This window comes from Bactrocera tryoni, chromosome 5, assembly GCF_016617805.1.
Source record: "Bactrocera tryoni isolate S06 chromosome 5, CSIRO_BtryS06_freeze2, whole genome shotgun sequence".
Classification (NCBI taxonomy): Eukaryota; Metazoa; Arthropoda; class Insecta; order Diptera; family Tephritidae; genus Bactrocera; species Bactrocera tryoni.
Window position 1 is genome coordinate 1,097,992 of NC_052503.1, and position 26,544 is coordinate 1,124,535.

A 26,544-nucleotide genomic window follows, 5' to 3' on the forward strand; every position below is an offset into this window, starting at 1 on the left:
ATTCTTATATTATTTACTAATACTTAAGTCGCTCTATTCTTATTTATATAGTAAATAGTAACCGTATAGGGCAACTTTCAAAGTATATAGTTTCAGACTGGAAATATTAATATTTTACTTGAATTACTACGCAATTCCTTAGTATTGACAAATTTGTATGAAAACTAATGAACACTTAGAAAAGATTGAAGTTCGCCTGGCATTTTTACATATGTCGTTCAGTGTATAATTTCTATATACATATACAATAGTATAAACAATATATATATACAGTTGAACTTCTATAATTCGAAATTTCAAATTTCATATAAACTTCATTCCATAACTCGAAGATTATTTAACTCGAAGTTTTTTATGTATTATGGTAATTCGAGTTAGGGGAATTCAACTGTATATATAATTGCTTGGATTCTGATCCTCTGTTTGACGATTTACATTTTAAGGCTTTCTCTGGGTATGATTCTGGAAGTTGCAAAAGCATAAAATCTTCGGTTGCATCCGAACTTAGTCCTTCCCTACTTGTTAAGTTTAAATTCTTTGCTTAAAACAAATGTTTATATCAATTTGTCATTTGAGGCAATGACAATCGTAAATTTTGGTCAAAACCTGTCACAAAATCTAGATAGCATTGAAGATGGCAATTACACCCCATTAATATGGCATCCCCAAAATTAAACATAGTAGCTAATTGTTGTCTACAAGTAATTTTTTTAATAAGAGGCCAATTGTAAAGTTAGAGAGCAAAGAATTGGCAAATCGATGAAGGAAGCTAAAAATATCTTTTTTCTTAAAGTAAATCTACACTAATATTATAAAGAGGAAAGATTAGTACCTATTTTGTATGTTTGTATGTTTGTAATGAATAGGCTCAAAAAGTACTGGGCCGATTTAAAAAATTCTTTCACCAATAGAATGCTACATTCTTCCAATTTGACATAGGCTACATTTCATTTTGAAAAAAATTAGAAACAACTTTTTTTATTTTAATGAAAATGCTAACCAAATTCAAACCATGCTATTTATGTGTTTATATTAATGTGTATTTCAACTCAAAGAATACAGTACAGCCAGTGGAAACACCGCCAAAGCAAGGCCAACCAGTAGATTGAAATCAAGATGTGTTCTCAACTAATGCATTAGGACGAATTTACACAATCCACCCGAAAAACGACGACTGCTTCTACCTTCGGTTGCTATTGATTAATGTACGCGGATCAACTTTATTTGAGTCATTGCGTACTGCAAGTTTTGGAGAAGTAAGCCAGCAATTACAATTGCTGGAAGACGTTAATCACTGGAATGAAAATGAAGTTCGCACACTTTTCGCGATAATCATTTCGACATATCAGCCTTCAAATCCGTATCAATTATGGGATACGAACAAAAAAGACATTGTCGAAGACATTTTACATTGTATTCGCTAAAAATTGGAAATGGTAGAATTTCGGTTGATACTTCCGGTGGTGCGATATCAATTCCATCTTCCCTTTGTCAATTCACGAAAGATGAACTCATCACAAATGTTCGGACATTGGCCAAATTATCGTAACTACGATTCCTTAAGTGCACGCGCAATGTTAGCTGCCAAAAATACCGATGTTGTTGACTTAAACTGGAAGATTCAAAGTCAAATTCAGGGAGACTTGCGCTCATACAAATCGATCGATCGTCTTGATAATGAAGACGCGCCGTGAATTATCCAGTGGTATTTCTAAATTCTTTGGACAGGCTTGGTATGCCACCGCATCATTTGCGTCTCAAAGTAGGATCGGTCGTTATTATGTTTCGCAATCATCATGCCACGAAACTGTGTAATAGAACCCGTCTGATTGTGACGCACCTATCGAATACAAGGGGCAGAATGCTTAATTCTACGAATTCCTTTGAGATCTAACGATTTCCCATTTCAGTTCAAACGTATTTCGTTTCCAGTGAAAATTGCATGTGAGATGACAATCACCTAAAGATAGTCGCATAGTGTGAGGCATAAATTTGGAAATGTTATGTTTTTCACACGGCCGCACAGTGAGACAACGCCGGCATCAAATACAAGGAGTCATTGTAGAGCTCTGAAATTTTGCACAGGTTATTTTTGAGGCAATTCCAGTTTAAAAAAAAAAAATTAAGAAAATTCGCCCACTTTTACGCCCACCTGCCATACAGTCGAAATTTGTAAAATGCCGTATTGTCCGTAATACTTTAGGTATAACTTTCAATTTTGGTATAGTTGAATGTTATATAGTTACAAACATTATTTGAAATAAAAATTGAACTTTGGCCCACTTTTAACCCCATCACCCATACTACCTCAACATAAAAAGTGCCATATTTTCTAAAATATATTAAATACAACCTTCAAATTCTATATTACTGTAATTTATATCATTTAAAATGTTTCATGCAAAAATTACAATAACACGCCCACTAATACGCCCACCTCCCATTGAAATGCAATAAAAAAAACAATATTTTTTTTCATTCAATCAATAATTTTTTAACATCATCATGGTATTCTAATTTTTTCAATTTGTTTCTCATTCTAAATGAATTAATATAAGGATCTGATGATATTTGCAAATAGTGTATTACATCTTCATTCGTAGAAATACGTGAATTTTTACGAGAATGGAATAGCCTACAGTTTCTATACTCCTTATTCATTGCTTCTTGCGCTTCTTCGGATAACATTCCTGTAGCAAAAAAAAAGTACACGAGTACACAAAATGAACATATGTTTGAGCAAAAAAAAAACTGGTTTGGCTCAGCGGATGGAAAAAATGCTCAAAAACCAACAACAACCAAAATCAAAATTATGCTCACTATATTAGGCTGCTTATGAGCTTTGGACAACAAAAACAATTATAATGCAAGAGACTATTTTCTATTTTCCTGTCAGGCGACAAGCGGCACTACAATATAACAATTAAAGTAACCACATTAGAAAGTGATCATAACACAACTTAGATAAGAACAATATCTTGCACTATCAATTTAAATTAAAAATTATGTAACTATCTAACCCAAAGTCAATGACCTTCAACAAAATTATCTATCAAATTAATAACGTTAATTTATGTAAACAAGAATATTTTTATTAAAACATAAATGATCTTTAAAGCATAATTCTGAATAACTAACAAAAAACAAATGTAATTTATTACTATTCTCTTGCACAATAAGGGAATAGTAAACAATTAAAAAAAATAAAAGTAAAAAGTTGTAAACATGCTATTGAATGCTAACATACGTATAGGGACAGAATGTGCGCGTTACGTACTTTTTGTAGTTTTTTGTATGTTTAATGTGCTTTTGCAAACTTTTGCTATATGTCCTCTACTTTAAATTAAAGCTGAGATTTCAAACTTTCATTTGGTATAAGTCTTCACCTAGGGCGAGGGGCTGCTCTATATTTCCTAGGCCATTGAAAATGCAAAATATTCAATTTTTGCACCACAATTCTGTTGTTAAGAAAAAAAAAATTGTGTTTTTTTTTTAAATTTATTTTTTCATTTACTCATTCTACAATAACTAAATTAATTAAAAAAATACTTTAAAGTTACATTTATTATGTATTTTTATTTGAATAAGCTTTTGATTATTACATATTGAACTAACATATTTCAAACGCGTTGGCATACCTCAACTTTGACCTGCTCTAGACCAAAAAGTAATGAATTTATGAGGCTGAAATTTCAGGGAATTGTTACTCATATATCTGTTAATATACTGTGAAAATTTCATCCAAATTGGACGACACGTCAAAACCATTTTTTGTCGCGGTTACTATTGGGCTGTCTCACTGTGGGCCGTGGCGTGCTCACGAGTTGGAAAACCATCTTTTCTGTACTTGTTGTTTATCAAGCTGCGTTACATTGAAAGAAAAAAACAAAAATTAAATGATAAATTTAACTTTCTTTTCATTTCAAAACACATAATTTCACGCAGGACAACAGCTGCGGGGTCAGCTAGTTTGATAATATAATTATAATATTGTGCGAATAGTGTAAAAACTGATGACATCAAACTAAGAGTTCTGTAATAAATAATTATATGTATGAATGTACCAGCAATACATATATCTAGTAAAAACTTAAATAAATATGCAAATTACTATAAATGCATTAACTGTTGATTCACGATTAAAATTGTGTATATAAACAAACATTTTCTTTGACACATTTTTAAACAAAGACATACGTAGTTAATTTGCAAGGTAAATTGTTTTTTAATAAATATGTTAAATGGAAGATAGAGCCAGCGGAGACAGTGATCGGCACATTCTTAATACAAACATAATTACCATTTGTATGGGCGCAAATGACATTCAATGGCAACGTTAAAACCATAAAAGTAATAAAAATAAAGACAACTTTTATTTTCTGTTGACAACTGACAATTTTGCTGTCACTAATTGTTTTCTTTTTAATTACGACAAGCAAGGTACTTTTTTATTTTATTGCTCTTTTGTCAGCTTCTGCTCAATAAAATGGCAAATGAATGCGCCTGTCGATTGTCAACTGGTTGTTGCGGGTAAAAATAATAATATAAATAAAAATGAAGAAATTCGAAACAGAAATAATTGTTTCAAACAAATTAAATTCGTGCCAATTGCCATCGAACGCTTTTACGAACGGATGAAAATTGAAATCAAAAAATTCTTCAAAAGATAATGAAAAATTGCGAACTCCTCAGCTACTCAGCTACTCAGCAACAAGCTACAAAATAACCATAGACATTTTTGTTATTTTCTCTGCTTCTTCTTGCTCGTTGCTGCTGTTATTGGGACACACTGGCGCTTGCAGTTTCGGTTGATTGCCTGACGGGCTGCATTTTGTTCATTCCTTTCGACCGGAAGTTGCCTCCACTACTCAACTCAGGCGAAAGCTTGCACTCATGCGTGTACATACTTTAATACATATGAAAATATGCATGTACATATGTATGTCTGAGTGTTGCAGAGCAATCAATTTTCAGCCAACACAACTCTGTGCTTTTTCCAATGGCCACCTTCCATTTACTGTGCCAGCCTGTTGTTCTTCATAGCACACTATATATGATACTCGTATACATACATGCATAAGTATTGATATGGACGCTGTAAATATAAACATCCATACATTTGCTGTTTCCATTTCGTTAACATTTTTACTCCGAACGACACTGCCGTTGCTTCAATTATTTGTTTTTGTTTTGTTCCATTCAATGGTTGCGCCACTCGATAGAAATTGGCGACGCCATTGCTGTTGTTGCTCTTCCAAAACCTTTACAATTGGATCGAGTTGATTTTTCAATCCCCTTCGTTTGTCAGACTTTTCAATTCTTAGCACCACTCCTCTGGGCTGTACATTTTTTCACTTTCTCGGTTTGTCTCCTGCATTTTCCAAAGCCTTTGTTCTTGCTTTTTGGTATTCGCTCTTTGTTCTTGAGAAGAGAGTATATGCCCATTCATCGTGCCAATTACTTTTTGAAATAGTCAGATCTTTTGTGTTTTAGGCAACTTTTAATTGTCAACTTGTTTCATGTTCTCACTTTATACGGAATTTATGAGGAGTTCGAGTGTAGCTCTATACGAAAACCAAATATGGACAGTCGTCAGTAGTGACCAATAGTTCATTAACCAGCAATATAAAATATTTCGTTATATTTTATCATGGAAAAAAGAAAAAAAATATTAACGAAGTTATAATACACTTTACAGGTGCATTTCTTATAGCACGAAAGTGTATAAAAAGATCTTTAAAGTCGTGTTCGACAATAGTTCATTTTAAATTTTATGAAAATAACTTGTCAAAGAAAAAAACTTTTCCATACAAGGACTTGAGTTTGAACACTCTGTTTGTATGGGAGCTTTGTCCTATTGTAGTCCATATTCGACAAATGAGCAGTTTCTTGAAATGAAAAGGATGTAGGCAAAAAAACAAAAAAAAGGGTGTCCGCAGTTTCCTTTTTGTTGTTACTTCGTGGCAAACTTAATATACTACGTCAGGGTATAAAACAGTGACTTTAAATATGACCAAAATACGTAGGTTGCCTTTTATATTTCGTGAAAAAACATAATCATAAATCGCTTTACAGTTTTTTAAAAATATTCTCCTTTGAGACTCAAAACACTGAAAAAATTTGCTTACAATCAAATCCTCAAAGAATATTGATTGTTTCACTAAATTCGTCTTGGAGGGATCTACGACCTCGATTGAATTAACCACTGTTCCTGAGATAGTCCTAGTCGATAGTTGCTAAAATAATTCGCTCGAAAATTCTCCTGTTTCAGTTCCATTTTTACCGAGATGAGCTTTTTAATTTACTGTAATTGTAATACAAATAGCGCTCGTATGTCAATATGTTCTGAGTACGCCAGAGGGCTACCAAATCCCGAAATATAAAAGGCAACTTACGTATTCAAAAATCTTAACAATAGATCATTCAAGTAAACTTAATCTTAAATTATCTTTTATGTATCGATTAACTAATTTCACTAAATATAGTTACCACGTGATATCAAAAGTTGTATTTAAGGTTACTATACGAAAAAAGAACAAAGGACGAAATAGACAAATTGTTTTCCATATTTTTTGTTGCCTTCGTGGGACGCCATTTGATTGCATTTTAACACCCTCTAGCAATTACAGAGAATTTTTATTACATTTCGTATTTGCAAAAACAATATTTACATAGTAACGGGATATGTGTGTGTAGAGATGAATGTGCTTGTGTGCACAGTAGTAATCTCGGTGACTTAATTACTTCGCACAAAAGTCAAGCAAATAAATTTGAAAATGGCCAAGGACGAGCCGCAGCGCACAAAAAGAGCGCAACTACATATGAAGAAAGGGGAGGCGTACAATTTTGCAATCAACAAAGGAATAGACATTTCCAAATATGTATAGATCCATTTATATGTGTATGTATATAATCATAAACATTATAGGAATATGTGAATGTAGAGAATAATATGGGACATAATACAGTCCCAGATACAAAGGGATGCATGCACATATTTATATAGATTACAAGATATACAAGTATAAATATTTAAATGTTATAAAAGTAACTAAGATTACGTAATTTTATAGCATTTTAAGTTTTTTTTATAATTACTTACTTTGGAAGAAAAGTGGTTTCATATTCTAATACGAAAGACGTTGATCGACACTCTCATTTTAGTCACCTTATTATTGGATAGCCGTCTTAGGCAGTGTTTTAGTTCGATATTTCAAATAATGATATTGCACAAACCAAACTGATAGATAAAATATTGAATAACTACTTATAGTATTGTGCAGAAAATATGGGAGGGGTGATGGAGTATAAAAAGCCAAATTTATTTCTTTTATATATGTAACTTAGTATATATTATACAACTTCTTCCGAAAACAACTCACGAAAATTGAAAGGTTCAAACAGTAAATAGCCACAATTCTTTTTGAAAATTAAAGGGTTTTATAACGGTATTAAAAATATTAGTCCTAATTTTTGTTAAAGGAAAACACACATAAAGATTTGTTTGTATGTCCAATAAAAGTATGAAAGTATGCAAACTTTCTTAAAAAATTTTTCTCAACATACTGGATTTTCAACTTTTGTTTTCTTATCAAATCAGATTTGAATAATTAATTAACATCACATTGTCTACATGCTACGCACACTACGTCTCGCCTTGCTTTATGCTAAACATCATATTTTTGCATAAAAGCTTATGTAAATTTTCGCAACAATTTATGTTTGGTCCACACTGCACGTTTTCGAAAAACAAAGTTGGAAATATTCTACCACTCCAGCTCTCGCTAATTAATTCTTAATTTCAATTAATTTTTTCCAGTTTTTGATTTTTTCCTGTTATACATATACTACATACATACTACGGCTCTTAAAATTATTCGAATAACCTCAAACCCGGTTATTCAAACATCCTGTTTGTAACCGTTCGTATGAATATAAACCGGTGGCATACTTTGAAGGAATTATTAGAGCAAAGTTGTATCTCGTTATATTAACTACTTCTTGATTTGTGTACCAGAAAGTGAAAGAATCAAGAGGATTTTAAAATTGTGTTATATGGGAAGTAGGCGTGGTTGTTGTCCGATGTCGCCAATTTTCACACTGTGACATAGGAATATGAGTGAAATGTTAAGTACTAACTTTAATCGAAATCGGTCGGTCGGGTTCCTCTCATACCATCTCGGAGGTAGAATTTTATGTCTCTGGCGTATTTAGTTATTGATTTATTGCGCTTTTAGTAGTTGTGAACAGTACCATTATATGAGGAGTGAGAGGGGTTATCTTCCGACTTCATTCATTTCCACACTGTCGCTAGGGGTTCTTATAATATTTGAGCTGAACAAGTTTGGTTGTTGAAGCTTTAGTAGCTTAGGAGATATATTGTATACATTAAACTTATTGGAGAGCGCGGCCACGCCTACTTTTTCGAAATTACTACAGGTGCCCCTTGCTACTGCGATCCCTTGTACTAAATTACAGCTTTATACAACCGTTAAGTGAACAAAACTATTATACTCGGTAGCAGCAGGTTGCAAGAGTATAAAAATGTGTAGAAGTCGAACACTTACTATTGGAATAGTCGACAACGAACGGTTAACCATGATTATTCGGATACCGCAAACCGAATATTAATATTCGAATAATGCTCTATCCGGTTAGTCGATTAGTCAAATACCAAGAGCTCTAGTACACACATAGTATATGTATGTAAGTATATGTACGTGTTCATATGTAAATTTATAACCAATTTTCGGCATTTTTAAATGGTTCGACAGGATTGTAGGTTGTAAACAGGTTTTGTCAAACTGAACTTGTAAGCGTGCCAAGCTGTGAAGGGTCACAAACCTTATATTTTAGTGACAATAAAAAGTTCGAAATTTGCCAAGAGCGAATTGTGGGAATTTTGTTAAGGTGTTTGAGCTAGAAATGATAGAAGAAGGCGCAAATATTCAAATATACAGAATATATTTATTAGGCGTGCGTCTGCAATTTAATTTTCTTAAAAAATTTCTACCACAAAAAGTTGTTTGTTCGTTTGAGAGGTCAATATGGAATTTGATGCACAACTGCAGGAGATTCCATATACGAATATTTTATTATTCTATTACAATCATACTGAAGGTATTGATGCTAATATTTAAACTTGGATGTCTTTATTTAATTTGAACAATTATTCAATAGTCGTTTTTCGTTCTGAATCCGCTCATATTTATCATAACTTAATCCAAATATCGGTGAGTCGTCAAAAGTTTCTAAAGTCATCAGGTTGTTAATAGTATCAGTTGGTGTTAACTTCTAAGTCACGTGTACTTATTCATTGAATAGTAAATATATTTCTTTTCAAGCAGATTACCTTGATTACCAAATTCGAATATCATAAACAGATCATAACTAGAGCTGCCACAGCTTCCCTTGCGACGAAATATTTCCTGTAGAAATAAATTCGATTTTATGTGAATGATTGAAAAATTAATATTCTCTGCCTTGTTAGTGAGTGAACCAGTTTAGTTTTAGCACTTTATTATGCGGAGGTAAGATTTTTAAAAGCGGCTCCCGCCTTAATTGGCTAAACGTTTATGAATCGATTAAATGAATATTAAACACGCCAAATAGTATAGTTTTTTATTATTGCAGCCTTGAGCATAACTCTAACACATACCGTTATAATGTTTTAGCATTACTAAATATAATACATTCTTATCTCACCAACAGATATTACTATGACAAGAATATTATGACAAAAGTGCATGGCAAACGTTATGCGTACAAGTTCGACTTTCAAGGCTTGGCCGCCGCCACACAACCCGCCGCCAGCGATCCCACCTACAAGTACCAGAGCGACTTGTTCATGACACCATATCATCATAGCGCCAAACTGAGCTCATTTATGAGTCCGCATCATGGTATGACATCGTCATCAGGTATTTTACACGCTTTACTTTCCTTCTCATTTTCCCAGCACCAATTATTGTTTACGTCTTTATTTTATTGCCTTTGAAATCGTAAACTTTTTATTACACTATACTGTTAGCAGAAGTTTTTTATAACCCCACTGATTTGAATTTCTAATAACACATACCCACTTCTCTATTTCTCTTTATTTCTCTATTACAGCATCGATATTCCCATCGGCCGCTTCGTGGGGCAATTGGGGCAACCCGGCCACAAATCTCTATCAGCCGCACTCGATGGGCCATGTGACGCCGTCGCATGTTGCGCCTCACCTCAGCTCCTATCCGCATTATGCATGACCATCATCGTCCGGCGGTGGCTTCTAATATGAGAGCAACGCCATCGTTAGCGGCAGCAGCGCCCATGCTGCCCACGCCGCGCATGCAGCTGCCACAGCCAGCAGTGTTGGTTCGATGAGTGGTGGAGGTGGCGGAGGCGTTAGTGTGGGCATCAGCAGCGGCAGTGGTAGCGGCAGCAGTAGTAGCAGCGCGGCTGCCATCAATGCCGCTGCCACATTGCATTGTCTCACCTCAGTGGGCAGTAGTCATAGCAGTGGCGGCAGCGGTAGCATTAATGGCAGTGGCAGCAGTGGTGGTGGTGGCGCCGGTGGCGTCGGCATTGGCGCTAGCAGTGGTGGCAGCGGTCTGGGTGGCGCTGGTGGTGTACATGCAAGTATAGGACTCACGGCGATGGGCATGGCAGCGGGCTGCGGCGGTGGTGGCGGTGGATTGAGTGCTTTCGGTAGTGGTGCTGGCAGTTTAGCGGCGTTTGGTGGCAGTGGCGCTAGTAGCAGCAGTTCCAATGGTAGTGGCGCAAATCATCACCATCATCATCACAATAGTGTAGTTGGTGGCATTGGCGGTGGCGGCAATAATTTGAATATAGCAACTGCAACCCTAACGGCTGCTCCAACGCATAGCGTCGGCGCGAGCAGTGGCTTTGGCAGTTTGGGCGGCATTAGTGTGGGTGTGGGTGTCGGTATGGGCATGGGTATGGGCGGTGGCAACCTCAACTCTCTTGTTGTTGGTAATCGATTAATGAACACAGGCTTACCGACGATATTGAAATGATGCCATTTCAATGCGGAAAGTTTTGCATAACGATGAGGCGAGCAGCGCGCCCAACCTGCCAGGCGTCGTCCCAACAAATGTGCGCAACAACAATGCTTATGCTCGTATACCGACCAGTAGGAATTGGAAGAAACAATGGCAAGCAAGCCACAGCTAACCGACCAGCAACCCCAATTCGCTTACCCCATATGTATGTGGGTGTATCTATATACAAGTATTATATTTATAAATCACAAACTGGAGACCCAATACCATTACACCATTTTACATTCATTTCGAGTACAAAACAAAAATCGTTCATGCTTAGATTAGCGGAAGAAGAAATATGTAAAATACGAACATTGAAAGTATTATCGTTAAGAAGAAGAAGGTAAAAACGAACAAGCAACAGATGTTAATAGTCTTTGATGTGTAAATGTTTCTACACATGCGACAAAAATATATAATCTACTGAATTTTTTTGCAAAATATTTTTTTATATGAGCATCCCTCTTTTGTCGTTAAGCTTCTTTAGCGCCATTATCATTGAAATATACCCCGATTTAAAGTTATATCAGAAACTATTAGATTTACTCGTGATTCGAATACTTTCATCATTCTTCGGCTTTGAAGCATATTTGAGAATACTTTAAGCATTAACCCCTGAAACAATGAAATTTGTTTTCCTATGGTAATTACTATAGAATTCCTTGAGAATGTAAATTTTGGCATACATTTTCAATAAATATTTGTACGTATGTATGCTTCGTGTATTTTCAGCAATATTAATTTCATTAAACGAAATTTATAAGCACAGTTTCTCGTGTGCTATTTTATTAATGAAGAATAGTTAAACAATAGCTGTAAGAAACCTTTAGCGTAAAAGACGCTTTTTAAAAATAAATACATTTGCCCATAGGTAATTTTAAGTTTAAAATTAACGAAAAATTTAAAAATTATTATAAAATGTAAATATGTTTGTAATGAGAAAAAGAGTTATGTAAAGTATTAATATTTTTTTATTATTTTCTGATTCCATTATGATATTAAAATGAATTCTTTTTTTCAATATTTCGTTGTAACGTTTGAGAAAAAATGTTTCAAAAATAATCAAACTAAGTATATATTTCAATAGCGATTTCTTTCAGAACACAGAGTCTGTCAATTTTAAAAATTTCCTCCTCAAAAGCAAAGTTTCTATAAAACACTTGGCGCAATTTTGCCAGATAGGCGGGTTTTTCTGGACGTCCGGGTCTTTCGATCCTGCAACAGGTTATGAGAATTTAAATCCGAAGTTTATGACAAAGATATTGAACCGATGTCGTTTTATATAGATCTCTCTACTCCAATGATTTCCCGTCGATGCACAGATTCACAGCAGCTTGGAGAGAATTCACTTTAGTGGTGTAAACTCTTTTTTAATCACTATATTATTTTTCTATGCTATTTGATTTGTATTAGTTGTTTGATCGATTCGCCACTTTCCAAGGGGTTGGGTACATTTTTTAAAGCTGTTGATCACATCAAGAATTGTTAAAAGGCAGGTTACTGTTTCAACTCCCGAGTTTTTTCTAACGCCATCAATAATTTCACTTTCACAAATCACTTACCAACGGTTGAGTTTTCGGAATTCTTAAATACAAGTTTCACAAAATATTGTTTAAATATATATCTCTGATATACTAAATTGTATAAATAAAATATATGATTATATAAATTGAACAAGGAAAAAACTCGTGTTTGAACCTCTGAAACCCAACTAACCTTTTAATAGTTTTGAATTTGAAAACAAAAATGGTCTGTTTAATTTTCAAATGTTGATGTTTTCCGTTTCTTTACTTTTTCGCTGCCAATTTTCGCATTCCTCTTCTTCCTGATTTCTAGCAGCTACTACTTAGCATTTCAGAAATAAACCTACTAAAGTTATAAGGCAGTGTGTGAGCTTCGATTGCCACTATGATAATTAATAATTTAAGGTTATTCAAATTGTATAACATTTTAGAACTTTTCGAAATAGTTTTTTCTCAATCAAAAACGATTATTTTGGTTGAAGAACTTTTAAAAACTACCTATTTACATAATTCTAATTACAAGTGTGTGCTTGTGTGTAGCTGTTAAATAAAAATATGTGTATACAGTATTTCATGTTTGTCTTAAAATGGTGGACTGTGATAGATGAATATGTACAGTTTAAATATAAATAAGTAAAAATAAAAAGTATTTTATTGATTTTAACAGACGAAAATGAACAAATAAAAGAAAAAAAAATATATATATATATAAATAAACAAAATCACGAAAAATATTACATATGTACTTTAAATGTATATTTAAAAATTAATGTTTAACGGTACTCATAAGTCTTAAAGAAAATAGAAAAGGAAGAGCATTAAGATTTCTGTGTGTATTAAATGTCTGTTCATATCTTGGTGTATGATATTATATGAAATAAATTATGATAACAGTAAATAACATGTATATCTACGTATGTGTGCGTCTAAGTGTATGTACAATTGACGGTAAAAAGAAAAATGTCAAAAAGCCACTTGCATTCTAATTAATTACTGTGTATTTGTCAATGTTGCAATTAAGAAATCGAATCGGATATGACAGCTGCATAAACAAAAACAAAATAAATGTATAAAATAATGAAAATGAAGTAAAAAGGCCAGTACTACAAATGTAGAAAAGAAATAAAGATTAGTAGCAATTCGCAGTAACATTTCTCTAATTGTATGTATTTACAAATTAATAACATTCATTATTATAAAAAATGTAATTTTAAAGTCATCTCGATGTGTATAAATGAATTAACGGAACTCCTCACATTTATTATACAAACGTAAGATTTAAAAAATGAAATAAACATAAATGTGCAAATTACCATTGATTGCAGTGTATTTGGAAAATTAAGTTTTAGTGTGATTAAGAAAGCAAAATAAATTATAAAGTAAATGAAGTTACAAAAATAATTAAAAATATATAAAAAATCAGAGTGGAAATAAAACGATTTCAAAATTCGAAATACGCTCTCTTTTTCATTGCATTTATTGAGTATTCTCTTTCAGCTGCCACTCCGCTCATACGCTCGCTGCTGCAACAGCAACTTCAGCATAAATAAATTAAACAAAAACAAGAATGTAATTATAAATTATTTAGCGACATCATTGTTCTGGCGCTTATGCCTTTTTGAACCACACGAACTCGTAATCTTTCAGCGTATTCTCTTTTGCTTGCACAGGCGCGTCCAATTTACGGAAACGCACACGCGGCTGGTAGCCGAATTCATTCGCGATATACTCAATGGTGCGTTCCACATTGTCATCGCCAATGGCGTAGAAGCTACCTTCCTTATTGCCACTATGCGAGCCGGTTTCCCGGTGACCATTGTAGTCCAGCAGATATTTGAAGCGGTACAAATCTCCCGCTTCGCCTAAAGCACTGTCAGATTTACTGCCAGCTGGACCGCCAACAAGGCCTGCAGCGCTGCCAGTTTTACTGCCAATCGAACTGCCGCCAAAACCTGCAGCACCACCAGCTTTACTGCCAGTTGAACCGCCACCAAAGCCGGCAGCGTTGCCAGCTTGGTTTCCAGGAGAACCGCCAGCAAAACCTGCAGCGCTGCCTGCTTTACCTCCAGGCACACCGCTGCCAAAACCAGCGGTACCACCTGCTTTAATGCCTGCAGCCCCTTTTGCTGCGCCGCTTCCACTATTTCCGCCAAAGTTATTGGCTCCACCAAAGCCGCTATTTCCACCATTAGCACCACCGATACCTGTACTTGCGCCGCCTGCGTTGCCTTTTCCGCCGCCAGTGCTGCCAGCATTGATCGCCGGAGCCGTAATTTGTGTGTTAGGGGTTGAAATACTACTGGTTGCACCCTTAACGCCGCCAGAGGGTTGATTGCTGGGAGCTTTGGGAGCTGCTGCGGTTGTAGAAATAGAAAATTTCAAGAATTTATAGCAAACAGAAATTACTGGTGTGTGCTCTTCACTATACTTACCGTTTGTACCGGTTTTACCGGGTGCTTGTGGTGCATTTGCGCCGGTGGTTGAGGTCTTCGCTTTTCCGGCATTTAAAGCGGTACCAGGTGGTGCTGTAAAAACAGCAATATTATAGTAACAATAATTCATCTAAAAAGTATTTTTGTAGCGAAAACGACGAAAATGCAACTCTGTGTATTGAAATATAAAGTTTGTTCTTGTGTACTCACTTGCTACGTTCGGCGCAATGACAGGGCTCAAATGGTTTGCGTTTGTGCTAAATGTTTCTAATGGTTTTGGCACTTTTATCTGAGCTTGTGTCGCGGGTGTTTTAGTATTTTGCGGAATTGCGACTGCCGAAGGAATTTTGGGTGCTTTGTTCTGTACAAAAGCCGGGTTCAAATGATGGCCGTTAGTGTTTAGTGTTTCTAACGGTTTGATTTGTGTTTGTGTCACGAGTGCTGAATTGTGTTGCGCAGGTTTTGAACCCTGTACTTTTTGTGTTGTTGTTAGTTGGGGTTTTCGTGTGATTGTGTGTGCATTGTCTGAAAGATTCAGGTGGTTAGTGTTTGTGCTAAGTCCTGCAATTGGCTTTCCGGCATTTATATTATTTGTTTGTGCCGTAAGTGGGGCAGCGGATTGTGAAGTTGGTGTTGTCTGTGCTTTGATTGTTGTTAGCTGAGGTTCCAGAAATCCAGTGTGTACTTTTTGTGTTGTTTGTTGTTGTCTATTCTTTTCTGATAATGCCAAATTAATAGCTGAGGTTATACCTGCAGTTACCCTAGGTACCACATTTGTGGTTGTTTGTTTCAATCTTGTTTCGACTAGTTGTACCTCTTGTATCACTTGCGGCAAAACTTGCGAAACAGTTTGCTTACCAATAAGAGGTGTCCCTTCTGGTGCAAGCGGCTTTGATAGGAGACTTATGTCATACTTTTTATCTTCAGGCTTTTGTGTTGTTTTTGGTGCGTTATTTTTAATAAAACAGCCGGAACAACCTTGTACACTGAAATTGTGTTTTTCGAAAGGTTTTGGTTTGGCGCGCTCTGTTGTCGTGCTAGGGGAAGGTGTAGTCGGCTTAGCCTTCGGCCGCACCACCATTTCGATTGTCTCTGTGAAAATAACACAAGTATATAGTTGTATTTCTAAAGATTGTTTGTGTACTTTAATCTTAAATACTCACTTGGATTCTCCTCATAGGGATAACTGCGCATAGCTAATATGCGAAATTTGCCCTCCTCATCAGTTGCATAGACTGTCACGTGATAAATGCCGTCGGCGGTTATGAAACCAAACTCTCCCATAACAATACCGCGCTCATCTAGTTGAATTTGATCATATTAAAGTTGGTGAAGCATTTAAAAATATGTATATTTGGGGTACTCACAACGTGTCATAAAGCATCGTAAAATCATAAAATCATAATTTTTTATACTAGTTTAAAAAATTTGTTGTTGGATTGCATACTAAAATAAGTTCACGCAAATACAACTCTGAACGCTATGTTTTCGGATCGTTATAACTTATAACTTTATGAGACTATGTGAAACCCCTAATTAAAATAAAATTAGGGTTGTGGCGGCTATTAGAATAAAGTCTACCTTTTTAAATTCCACTTTCGAATGCCAGCTTTTTTAGTTTCCAATAATGGTAATGGGCCAAAAGGCGAAAATTTTTTGCGTGAGAACTTGCGGAGAATACTAAAGGGTCTCAGAAATGTACTCAGTTGGATACAATCGGCGAAGATTTGAAGAGAATTTTTCTAGAGAAGGATGGATGGATTTAAACTAAGTTTGCTGCTTCTAGAGAAATATATGCTTTGAAAACCAAAGAAATGGAAAGTCTTATTGACTGCTTGACAGACAGATTGAAAGGCCTTTGGGATAACGACAACGTTGTGCGACGTTTGAAGCTCAAAGGTGAATTTGAATATTGGCAGTGTCATTGGGAGCAGAATCAAAAGTCAAAAGACAGCAAGTTATCGACTACTATTATAGTAGTGTTGCAGAACTGCGATGTAACCCTATATCTCATAATTCATAGTTTTATTCGCATATTCTGCACATCCTGTGACGAATGCGAGCTCTTAATGCTCTTTTTCGACACTTCGCCGCATGAAAACGTGACTGAGGACGCATATGCTTCAAGATAGATTGATCAGCATGGCCTTACATCGCACGCAAAATGACATTGAAGTCACTGCAGAAGAAGTTCTCGGAAGATTCTCAAAAGTTGGCCCACATCGTTTTGTTTTGTGAAATTTTTCTATTCAATAGACGAATTGATTACAGTATTATATATTGCAATAAAGTATGTCATCCGCACGTCTATGATTTATAATGTTTTTTTTTTTTAATTTAGTAGAATTTGATATTAGAAGGTCTATTAGAAATTTTTCCACCATATTAATATAAGAATCTTCATGTTTCAAGTAAATGTTTAATAACCAAATTAGGTTTAAACAAAATGTGTTTGATTTATTTCAAACGAAAGTCGTTAATAACATAATGCTAAATATTCAAATCAAATATGAATTGATATTTATTTTCAAGTTAAAAGAGAAGTAATAAATAATCTTATCAAATCTTTTCAAATATCCTCTATCAGATCTTCATAACCTATTGCAGCTTGAATGTTTACAAAAATGTCACACACCAAGGTACAAAGCAAATGGCATAGTTCTTCAATACGAGATTTTTGTACTACTTCCTTTTGCAATTTAGAAGTATGTCTATTATACCCAATATCAAAATACAGGAATGGAACTTGTTCAACAGCTACATGTTATCATATTTTTTATGTGTATATTATTATCGCATTATTTGCATTTATTATTTTTTGTTTTGTGTTCTGAGTATTTCGGTTCTGCAAAGTTTTGATGTTTCGCCTAATTAGCAATAGTCTGCTATTCATTGGAAATAAAGTGCTATTGTTCCTTGTTCAACTTGATTTTTGGACATGCGCAGATAGAAAGCCGTAGAAAACAGCGTCGATATTTATTACATAATAAGAGACTTTGTATGGATTGTGTTAAAAAGCACTTTCGCTGACAAATTTTGTGCATTTTGACTAGCGAATTCGGGTATCTAGTTTCTACTGTCGTGCATCAAGTTTATGCTGTTATACCAAACTATTTGCTTATGAAATTAACAATCAAAATTTTTTCTCTTATATCCAAATTACATATATACATACATGTGTATATCCAGAAGAGAACTTATCTTTAATACTACTTTTAGGTCCCGTCGGTGCTCACCATAACTTCAAAACTACAGCACCGATTGCTTTGCAACACTATTTCTATACAAAATTTTGGAGGTAATTGGAGAGTGTTTTTTAATTGGTTAATCTTTTTTATTTTATAGTAATCTTTTTGCAAAAAATCGCGTTTTCCCTTCAAAGTTCCCAAAGAGTAAAAAAATTTAAATCGAAACCCCTTTCTTCGACGTATTTTGAACAAAAACGATTATCTAACGATATAATATCGATTTCTTGATTTCAGATGATCCAGCACCGAGTTATGAGTGGCACTACAATTCAACTTTTTTCTGAGACGATCCAGATAATGGCTTCCATTGCCGTATTTTTTTTAAATATTTCTCCAAGAAAATTCAGCAGGATATTTTTCAAATTATGCATAATTAACGGATCATGACTGTTTCATAAAAAACCATTAATATGGGCGTTCCTTCACACGAATTAATCCTAGCTTTACTTTACGCCTACTTACCACAGAATACAATTTTAATTTCCATGTGGTTCATTTAGTTTTTAGCGTACAAATCAAGAACCAATCAATATATCCAGATAAAACTTTGTACAATTATTACCTATGGAATGTGTCTGAATGACTAAAAATTGTTCAAATCAAAGTATAACTATTCAAGCCCCAAAGAGGTTGGCTGACTTTTGCCGTAAATGTCGGCCAATATGTGAATTATCTTAATGTTAATAAAAGGTAGAAATGTCCAAAATAGATAACATCGAATCAACACTACATTTATATCCCTTATACCTATTAAACTAGACTTTCAATCTTCCGGGTGGCCTTATACCGTATATATGTATGTATTGTCAATTCCGATCTTCCTTGTTGACGTTTTGCATATTAACTCAATATACAAGTATTAAAATACAGTTATTAAACTACCAAATAAAAGTACCAAATTTGATTACAATTCGATCCGAATTCGATTTACTCGAATAATTAATATTGAATTATTAATACGGACGGAGACGTAAAAATGAAAAAAATATGAAAAAGGGTCGTCTTTCTTTTTGAATATATCTCATTAGAATTCAGAGGTAAACGACATTAAGATATTTGTTGCAATAACCGCTTTGTCTTCTGTTCTGAAACTAATAGCGTAATTATTAATTTGAATGTCTTTTTTAAAAATCTGTAAAGGCCGACAATATAAATTGGGCAATCGCTCTCTATATGACATATCAATTACTTAAAGGGCTTTGATAAAAAGCGTTTCCTTTATTGTTGAACCATAAACATTTCAATTTCATTAAAGTAAAATACTTGTAATATTTTTTTGTCGCACTGTTATGGCGCAGATAATCCAATTGTAGCGATTTCGTCAGCTGCTAATTTTAGATGTCAATATCTTTGAAAAAAATAAACACCGCAAACACCTGTTTCGATATAATGCAGTTACGCTTCTGATCGCATGTCCAGATTTTAGATTATTTTCTACTTGATATTCACAAATTTCACCAGCCAAAATGTCAACACCTCAAGATGATGGTGTGTTATCTAGCATTCTGCGTCTTGCTAATTGAATTCCCAATAATTGCGGCGTATGCCTGAAAGATCTATAACAATAACTGGTTTCGGAAATAATACAAAAACCAATTTATAGCGATACAATTTCATTTATGAGCGGCGCATTCGCAAATCCATATTTACTTTCCTCATACGCCATAAAAGGCTGTCTACTATTGATTTAATTAAAGAAAACGCGATGAGTTGTGCGTGAGCTAAATTTATTTGTATTATCTTTATTATTTAAAATTAAAATTTAATTCAAACTAGACATGCATAATTTTTTTTAATAAACGAATTAAAATGAGAAAAGATTAACCTTGTTTGCACTTAATTATTTGACACTAAATAATAAATTACGTCGAGAATTCAATTGTTCACAAATCTGCTACTTAGTGTCAATTGACAGTTCTTTAGCACAGCGAACGTCTTTCAAGCGCCAGTAATAATAAAATTTATCAATCAATCGGCAATTAAAAGGTGATTTATTGACACTCTCAAATTAGCCAAGTCAGTTTCATTACCGCCCAATTTGTCTATGGACGCCAAGTGTTGGAATGCTTACTGGTTTTTGCCGATTTTTGTGTGGAACGAAATGGTTTTATGCAAATTTCAATTCTAATCTGGGCATGAATTATTCGAAAAGCCAAATAAGTACGCAATTTGTTCATGTTTTTGTATAGCTTGTCGTTTGATTGTTTAATTGACAAATTTTGCAAAAGACAATAGCACACAAGTTGTAAATTTCATTCTTAAATAGAAAACATCTGCACAAAAAAGAGCATACAAATGATTTCAAAAATTTGTTAGACGAATTTGTCGGGTCTTCTTGACAAAATCCAAGAAGGGTAAAAGAGAGTTACATATACTTAAAAGGTAATCAATCTAGGTTGTTAAGTGCGCGTAAGTGATTTTCTTGAAACTGTGTTTTCACGGTCGGTTGTCAAGATTTTTTAAAGCCACTCAACCAATCTTATTGAAATACAAGTCACCGAGATATAATTTAGCAGGTATTGAATGAATAAATTTTTAATTACAACTATTTAAAAGGAAAGTCGAGAAATTTTCACCAAACTTTTGTAAAAACGCCTGCCAAAAAAAATGTTCACTGTTTTTCCTTCAACCAATTCTTACATATATTTGACAAAATCTTTGTAAAATACGTGTATTTGCAATAATACAAGTTTTGAATAAAACATTTCATTTTATATTTGAAAAAAAAAAAAAAAAATTATTGAAAATAGTAACCCCATGTAATCCATTAATGCAACTGCAGGAAGTTTTAGAAATGATCATTAAAATCTGCAGGCTTTAAATTTTTTCTATATAAAAAAAGTGATGCCGAAGAGTAACCTAGTAGCCTCCATTTTGCATCAAAATATCTATACAAAAAGTATTTTATACACTCAAATACATGTTTAAAGCGACATGAAAGAAATAAAATGCTTCTTCTTTCCATACTCTCAGAAAGAAGTAGCAACTTTAGGCGTTTTAAGCTCTCTAGATTGGCCCCTTATTTCTATGTACTATTACAATTTTTATTACAATAAGGTAAGCTGCCAACAGATGTTTAATATTAGCTTAACTATTGTCCAATTGAAATATTAAAGAAAGAAGTTTTTGAAGTTATATTAGTTCTATTTACAACTAATTGCTCTTCATATAAATTTGGTTTGTTTTGAAAGCAACCACTATGGTTTAAGTTATTGTATTTTCAAAAACTTTCAATACACAATTTTTTAATCCAAAAGTTTTCTTGAAAATTCTACTGAACGAGCTTAAAAATATGGCAGAGACTCCTAAAATATACAGTCAAACCTGGATAAGCGTGAGTTCAAGGGAGCACAATCTCATTTTAGCTTATAGAGGTTTCTCACTAGCCCAAACTTCTCGCTAATGCAGTTACATGGGTAGCGTTTCTCTATCACAGAGGTACGCAGTAATAACAAGCCACAGCAAGTACGAATGTAGTAAATGTGTAATATGTTAAAATTATGTGCTTAATATGCACAACATTTATTATGTACATTTTTATACTCTCGCAACAATGTTGCTAAGGAGAGTATTATAGTTTTGTTCACATAACGGTTGTTTGTAAGTCCTAAAACTAAAAGAGTCAGATATAGGGTTATATATACCAAAATGATCAGGGTGACGAGTAGAGTCGAAATCCGGATGTCTGTCTGTCCGTCCGTCCGTCTGTCCGTCCGTCCGTCCGTCCGTGCAAGCTGTAACTTGAGTAAAAATTGAGATATCATGATGAAACTTGGTACACGTATTTCTTGGTTCCATAAGAAGGTTAAGTTCGAAGATGGGCAAAATCGGCCCACTGCCACGCCCACAAAATGGCGGAAACCGAAAACCTATAAAGTGTCATAATTAAGCCACAAATAAAGATATTAAAGTGAAATTTGGCACAAAGGATCGCATTAAGGAGGGGCATATTTGGACGCAATTTTTTTGGAAAAGTGGGCGTGGCCTCGCCCCCTACTAAGTTTGTTGTACATATCTCGGAAACTACTATAGCTATCTCAACCAAACTCTACAGAGTCGTTTTTTTCAGGCATTTCCATATACAGTTCAAAAATGGAAGAAATCGGATAATAACCACGCCCACCTCCCATACAAAAGTTATGTTGAATCACTAAAAGTGCGTTAACCGACTAACAAAAAACGTCAGAAACACTAAATTTTACGGAAGAAATTGCAGAAGGAAGCTACACCCTGGCTTTTTTTTTAAATTGAAATGGGCGTGGCCTCGCCCACTTATGGACCAAAAACCATATCTCAGGAACTACTCGACCGATTTCAATGAAATTCGGTATATAATATTTTCTTAACACCCTGATGACATGTACGAAATATGGGTGAAATCGGTTTACAACCACGCCTTCTTCCAATATAACGCTATTTTGAATTCCATCTGATGCCTTTTCTGTATAATATATATGTACATTAGGAACCAATGATGATAGCGGTATAAAACTTTACAAAAATACGATATTTGAAAAATATGTAAATGACGTATAATGAAATCTCGATTATCACTTTATCATGCGAGAGTATAAAATGTTCGGTGACACCCGAACTTTGCCCTTCCTTACTTGTTTAATAGTGTGTATATGTTTTATGTATCTATGTATTTTATTGGAGCTATAGTTCTTCCTAAAAAATATACATAAATAAATAAAGCTCGACTGTCGCTCGTAGAGGTGTAGATAAGTTGCAGTCTCAATTAAGGACGTCCATGAGAGAAAAATGACTCTCTCTTGCAGTGGTTTCTGTTTCTCGCTAATAGAGGTTTTGTTAGGTTAAAATGACTGGTCCTGACTATTACTCTCACTTATAGAGTTTTCTCACTTATCCAGTTCTCACTTACCCAGGTTTGACTGTATACATATGTATATCTTTTTATGTACATCAAATTAAGCTTTTAAGAAACATTGATATCAATAAATATTTATCTGAGAAAATATGTATAAGTTTGTTAATATTACGCTATTATGTAGAAGATGTATTTCTGGATTATATTTTCTTTTTATATTCCTCATAAAGCCAATTTTGTAAATTTTTGTTAAGAAATCTTCAAGTCGAACTACTTTAACACCTTTAAAAAAAAATAGCAATTAATTGTAAGAGAATTCTCATTACAGTGTTACAGGGCAATGCTTCCTTTAAGTACAATAGCAACCTTAGCAGATTTTTTTATGGGGATAAATCTCATTGCGTTGAAACTAAAATCTATAACATGAATATTTTCATCTTTCGTTAACACCAATACGTGTAACTTAAAAACATGTATCTATTATGTAAAATAAAGAAAATTATGAATATGCATAAAAACACAAAACTTGGAAATTTCTGTGTCCTTTTTGGTAAGATCAGCTCTTCGTCTTATAAATAACCGGTAATCATTTCAAAATTTGCATTTAGTTTTTTATCGTACCAGTTTTTTATGGCGTTATTTCTTCGGTTTGTTTGCTCGTTCTTTGTAGTTCAAAATGTTGTATAAGGCTTTCGAAATGCTATAAAATTTCATGCCATAAATTACACCAACCTCCATGTTGCATAATGCCATTTCTAAATATTCTACACATTTTACTGACCTTTCAGCACTATTCTGAGCATAATGAGGCAATTAGTGTGCGCTCATACACGTACGTACACGTTTTTGACACCCACACACAGGCATAAGCAACCAACGAGATTGACTAACTGGTGTCTTTATAATGTTTTCAAGCTGACATCTCTGTGAATTATTGTTTGTCGTTTAAGCTTAGCGGTGTCGACTATACTTAGCCATAAGAAGATTGATGCTTTTCAAATGCACACATGCGAACGTATGTCGTTGTTTGTTGGTTTACTGCTGCAACAATTGTTGATTGCTGCATCGACAGACACAATGATGAGTTGCTAAATACTCGACCGCGTCGGTATCGAAAGGTTATCTAACTGCAAAAGTGCAAGTGCACGAATCCATACATATGTATATAGAATATATATAATATATGCGTGGCTATCTATTATACGAGTATTTTCATATAATGCATGTTTTTAAGAGTAACATGAATATAAGCGCAAACAGCTCACCGAGGTAATATTCCAAAATCATAAAGTTTTACACAATCAGCACTTTTATTAGTGGCATTTTACTAGCTAATTCGTAGTCACGGGCGTGCACATACAGACATACAAGTATACTTATATACTTACTGGAATGCATAAATATATGTAGTCAAGAGAGCTTACTTTAGCATCTAGAAATGATTTAAGCCATCATTTCAATATGACTTTGTGTTTATTTATATTGCTTAGTTATCTTTGTAACATTCAATCTATTGAAGTAAGATAAATATGTGACTAGCTGTAATTTTTATTTACACTTTTGTTGTAAAGAAGACATATAATATTTGTTCTTAGTCAGGACTGAACTTCGAAAGCATGTCGATGTGAGTTTACTCAGCGAAAAGCTAAAACAGCCGTGGGGAGAAAATACGAAAGAAATTTCCTTTGGAACAGGAGTCGTAAGCTTGTGCATTGGAAAATTCTAACTAAAAAACTTCTAGAATAGGGTGATTTAACTGTATAGCGTCTAAATCTGCTCAGGCCATTTATTTCTGGACCTGTGGGAAGTGTGAATAGTATTATCACTAAGTCGTTGATGATACCTACCTTGTCTTAATAAAAGACTTCTTTCGAATAACTGAAGACCCTCAAAAGAAGAGAACACCATAACTATGGTTGCACGGAAGCTAATACTTTTAACAACTGCTTTTTTTATGGGGATTATAGCATTATGTTTGGCAATAATCTATACCAAATTTCGTAAAGATATATTGTCAAATCAAAAACTTTTCCATACAATTATTTAATTTTGATCGATCAGTTTGTAAGCCAGCAGTACATTATAGTGGTTCTATATCGGCGTGTTCAGTAGGGTCTCCGAAGTTTCCCTCTTGTTTCCACAAACTCCATGACAAACTTAATATACCTTGTTCAGGGTATAAAAAATATAGAAGAACCGATTGCTCTAATTAACTCCAACTTTTGAATGTTCTTTTAAATGGTGTTTACTGTATGTATGTTAACAGTTAATATTATTATCTACATTGAAACTGTAAATTATGTCCAAAAAAAAAGTATCATACTTGAGGTTTGACTACTACTTTGAAAATTTTTAAGCAACTGAACTTTCTATCGCCTAGTTAACTACCACCAAAAAGTAGTAAACGAAGTAGAACACATTGCAACAACAAAACAATAGCGGCGCCACATCTTTAGCATGCCACCATTGTAATACGCACCTTTTTTCTCGTGACGATGCTGCTGCTTCTCGATTGTGAAACCAAACTCGTAAGGTCGTTGAGTTGAGGCAGCCTCTGTGCTGGGTAAGTAACCAAGCAGTACCGTTAACTTTAAGCAAAATAAAAATAAACATATTTAGTGCCAAAAAGTGCCAAAACTCGATGGGTGAAGAAACAACTTACGACCACCGCGCCAAGCAATGTCGACACTAAAGGCAACTGCATTTTTTCGGCTCGTCAATATTGATGAGCAGACAAGTGAACTATTGCGTAACGGTAATTATGTACGCACAAGTTAATTTATTTCTCTTATTTCAATATTGCAAGCAATAATTTAGCTTTTCTTACAACCTATTTATTTTTTTGCACACAAACTCAAATTATTTATTAAGATTTTGGCACACTTTAAGGTTAGGTACACTTGTTTAATTATTATGAATTAAATTTTTGTTGTGATTTTCTATATTTTTTGTGGACACGCACTGCACTGCACTCAGCCGACAATAGCACTTTGCTGCACTTCGTTCTACGCCTGCGCGTTCGTAACTATTGGCGCGTTCAATTGGGTGCTCGGTTTTGAATATTGTGTGTGAAGACGTTTTTAGCGAGTTTAGCAATAGCTGCGCGCCTGCCTGTCTGTACGCTTACTTAGAGCAACGTGTCTGGCCGCCGTTTTGAAACACACCTCGTTGTGTTCTGAGCGAAATTGACAAAGTTAATAATATTAAATAAATATTATAAAACATTAGAACAGCACAAACGAATGCGCAGCCGCAGACGCAACTTTATGATCTTCACTTGCCCTGGTGTTGGTGTTGGTGCTGATGCTGTTGCTTCCTTTCTTGCTTTGCTATAACCACCAACACACACAGGGATAGTAATGCTAGTAGACTTTACTTTACGCCTACTACATGGCGTGTGTGTATATGTAGATGTCACCTGCTCACATAGAACGCCAGCGACAGCGGCACTTTTACTCGCGC

At 34.4% G+C, this 26,544-nt stretch overlaps 3 protein-coding genes across 7 annotated transcripts in view; 2 read left to right on the top strand and 1 right to left on the bottom strand.

Moving 5' to 3' along the window:
* LOC120778092 (DNA-binding protein D-ETS-3) overlaps positions 1 to 10,354 on the top strand; it is an 87,844-nt gene extending 77,490 nt beyond the window's left edge. For 3 of the 4 annotated variants that reach the window (XM_040109791.1, XM_040109790.1, XM_040109788.1), the window contains 2 exons: positions 9,712 to 9,920; positions 10,114 to 10,272. In XM_040109791.1, the coding sequence (XP_039965725.1) occupies positions 9,712 to 9,920; positions 10,114 to 10,250 (346 nt within the window). In that variant the 3' untranslated portion in view covers positions 10,251 to 10,272. Of the gene's footprint in view, positions 1 to 9,711; positions 9,921 to 10,113 lie in introns of all 4 variants that reach the window. The other variant, XM_040109792.1, reaches the window with a different exon arrangement.
* A 10-nt stretch (positions 10,355 to 10,364) lies between these two features.
* On the top strand, positions 10,365 to 11,021 carry LOC120776889 (keratin, type I cytoskeletal 9-like). The gene has a single exon (XM_040107947.1). The coding sequence runs from the start codon at positions 10,365 to 10,367 to the stop codon at positions 11,019 to 11,021; it is 657 nt and encodes a 218-aa protein (XP_039963881.1).
* A 3,018-nt stretch (positions 11,022 to 14,039) lies between these two features.
* LOC120777792 (protein lethal(3)malignant blood neoplasm 1) lies at positions 14,040 to 26,209 on the bottom strand. 2 transcript variants are annotated; one of them, XM_040109323.1, is made up of 6 exons: positions 25,745 to 26,209; positions 25,562 to 25,670; positions 16,167 to 16,304; positions 15,862 to 16,095; positions 15,004 to 15,096; positions 14,040 to 14,925 (listed from the first exon to the last, which is right to left on the bottom strand). In XM_040109323.1, the coding sequence occupies exons 1-6, from the start codon at positions 25,784 to 25,786 to the stop codon at positions 14,180 to 14,182; spliced, it is 1,362 nt and encodes a 453-aa protein (XP_039965257.1). In that variant the 5' UTR covers positions 25,787 to 26,209; the 3' UTR covers positions 14,040 to 14,179. The 2 variants fall into 2 exon arrangements, with proteins under 2 accessions (XP_039965257.1, XP_039965256.1); XM_040109322.1 differs by having other exon boundaries at positions 15,214 to 16,095.
* Between the last annotated feature and the right edge of the window lie 335 nt (positions 26,210 to 26,544).

Bases quoted from the DNA above. Each gene is read 5' to 3' on its own strand.
- LOC120776889 (XM_040107947.1), top strand. From the start codon at position 10,365: ATGAGTGGTGGAGGTGGCGGAGGCGTTAGTGTGGGCATCAGCAGCGGC.
- LOC120777792 (XM_040109322.1), bottom strand. From the start codon at position 25,786: ATGCAGTTGCCTTTAGTGTCGACATTGCTTGGCGCGGTGGTC. The intron at 25,671-25,744 runs GTAAGTTGTTTC...TTTTGCTTAAAG, and splicing joins CATTGCTTGGCGCGGTGGTC to TTAACGGTACTGCTTGGTTA. The intron at 14,926-15,003 runs GTAAGTATAGTG...CTACAACCGCAG, and splicing joins CGGTAAAACCGGTACAAACG to CAGCTCCCAAAGCTCCCAGC.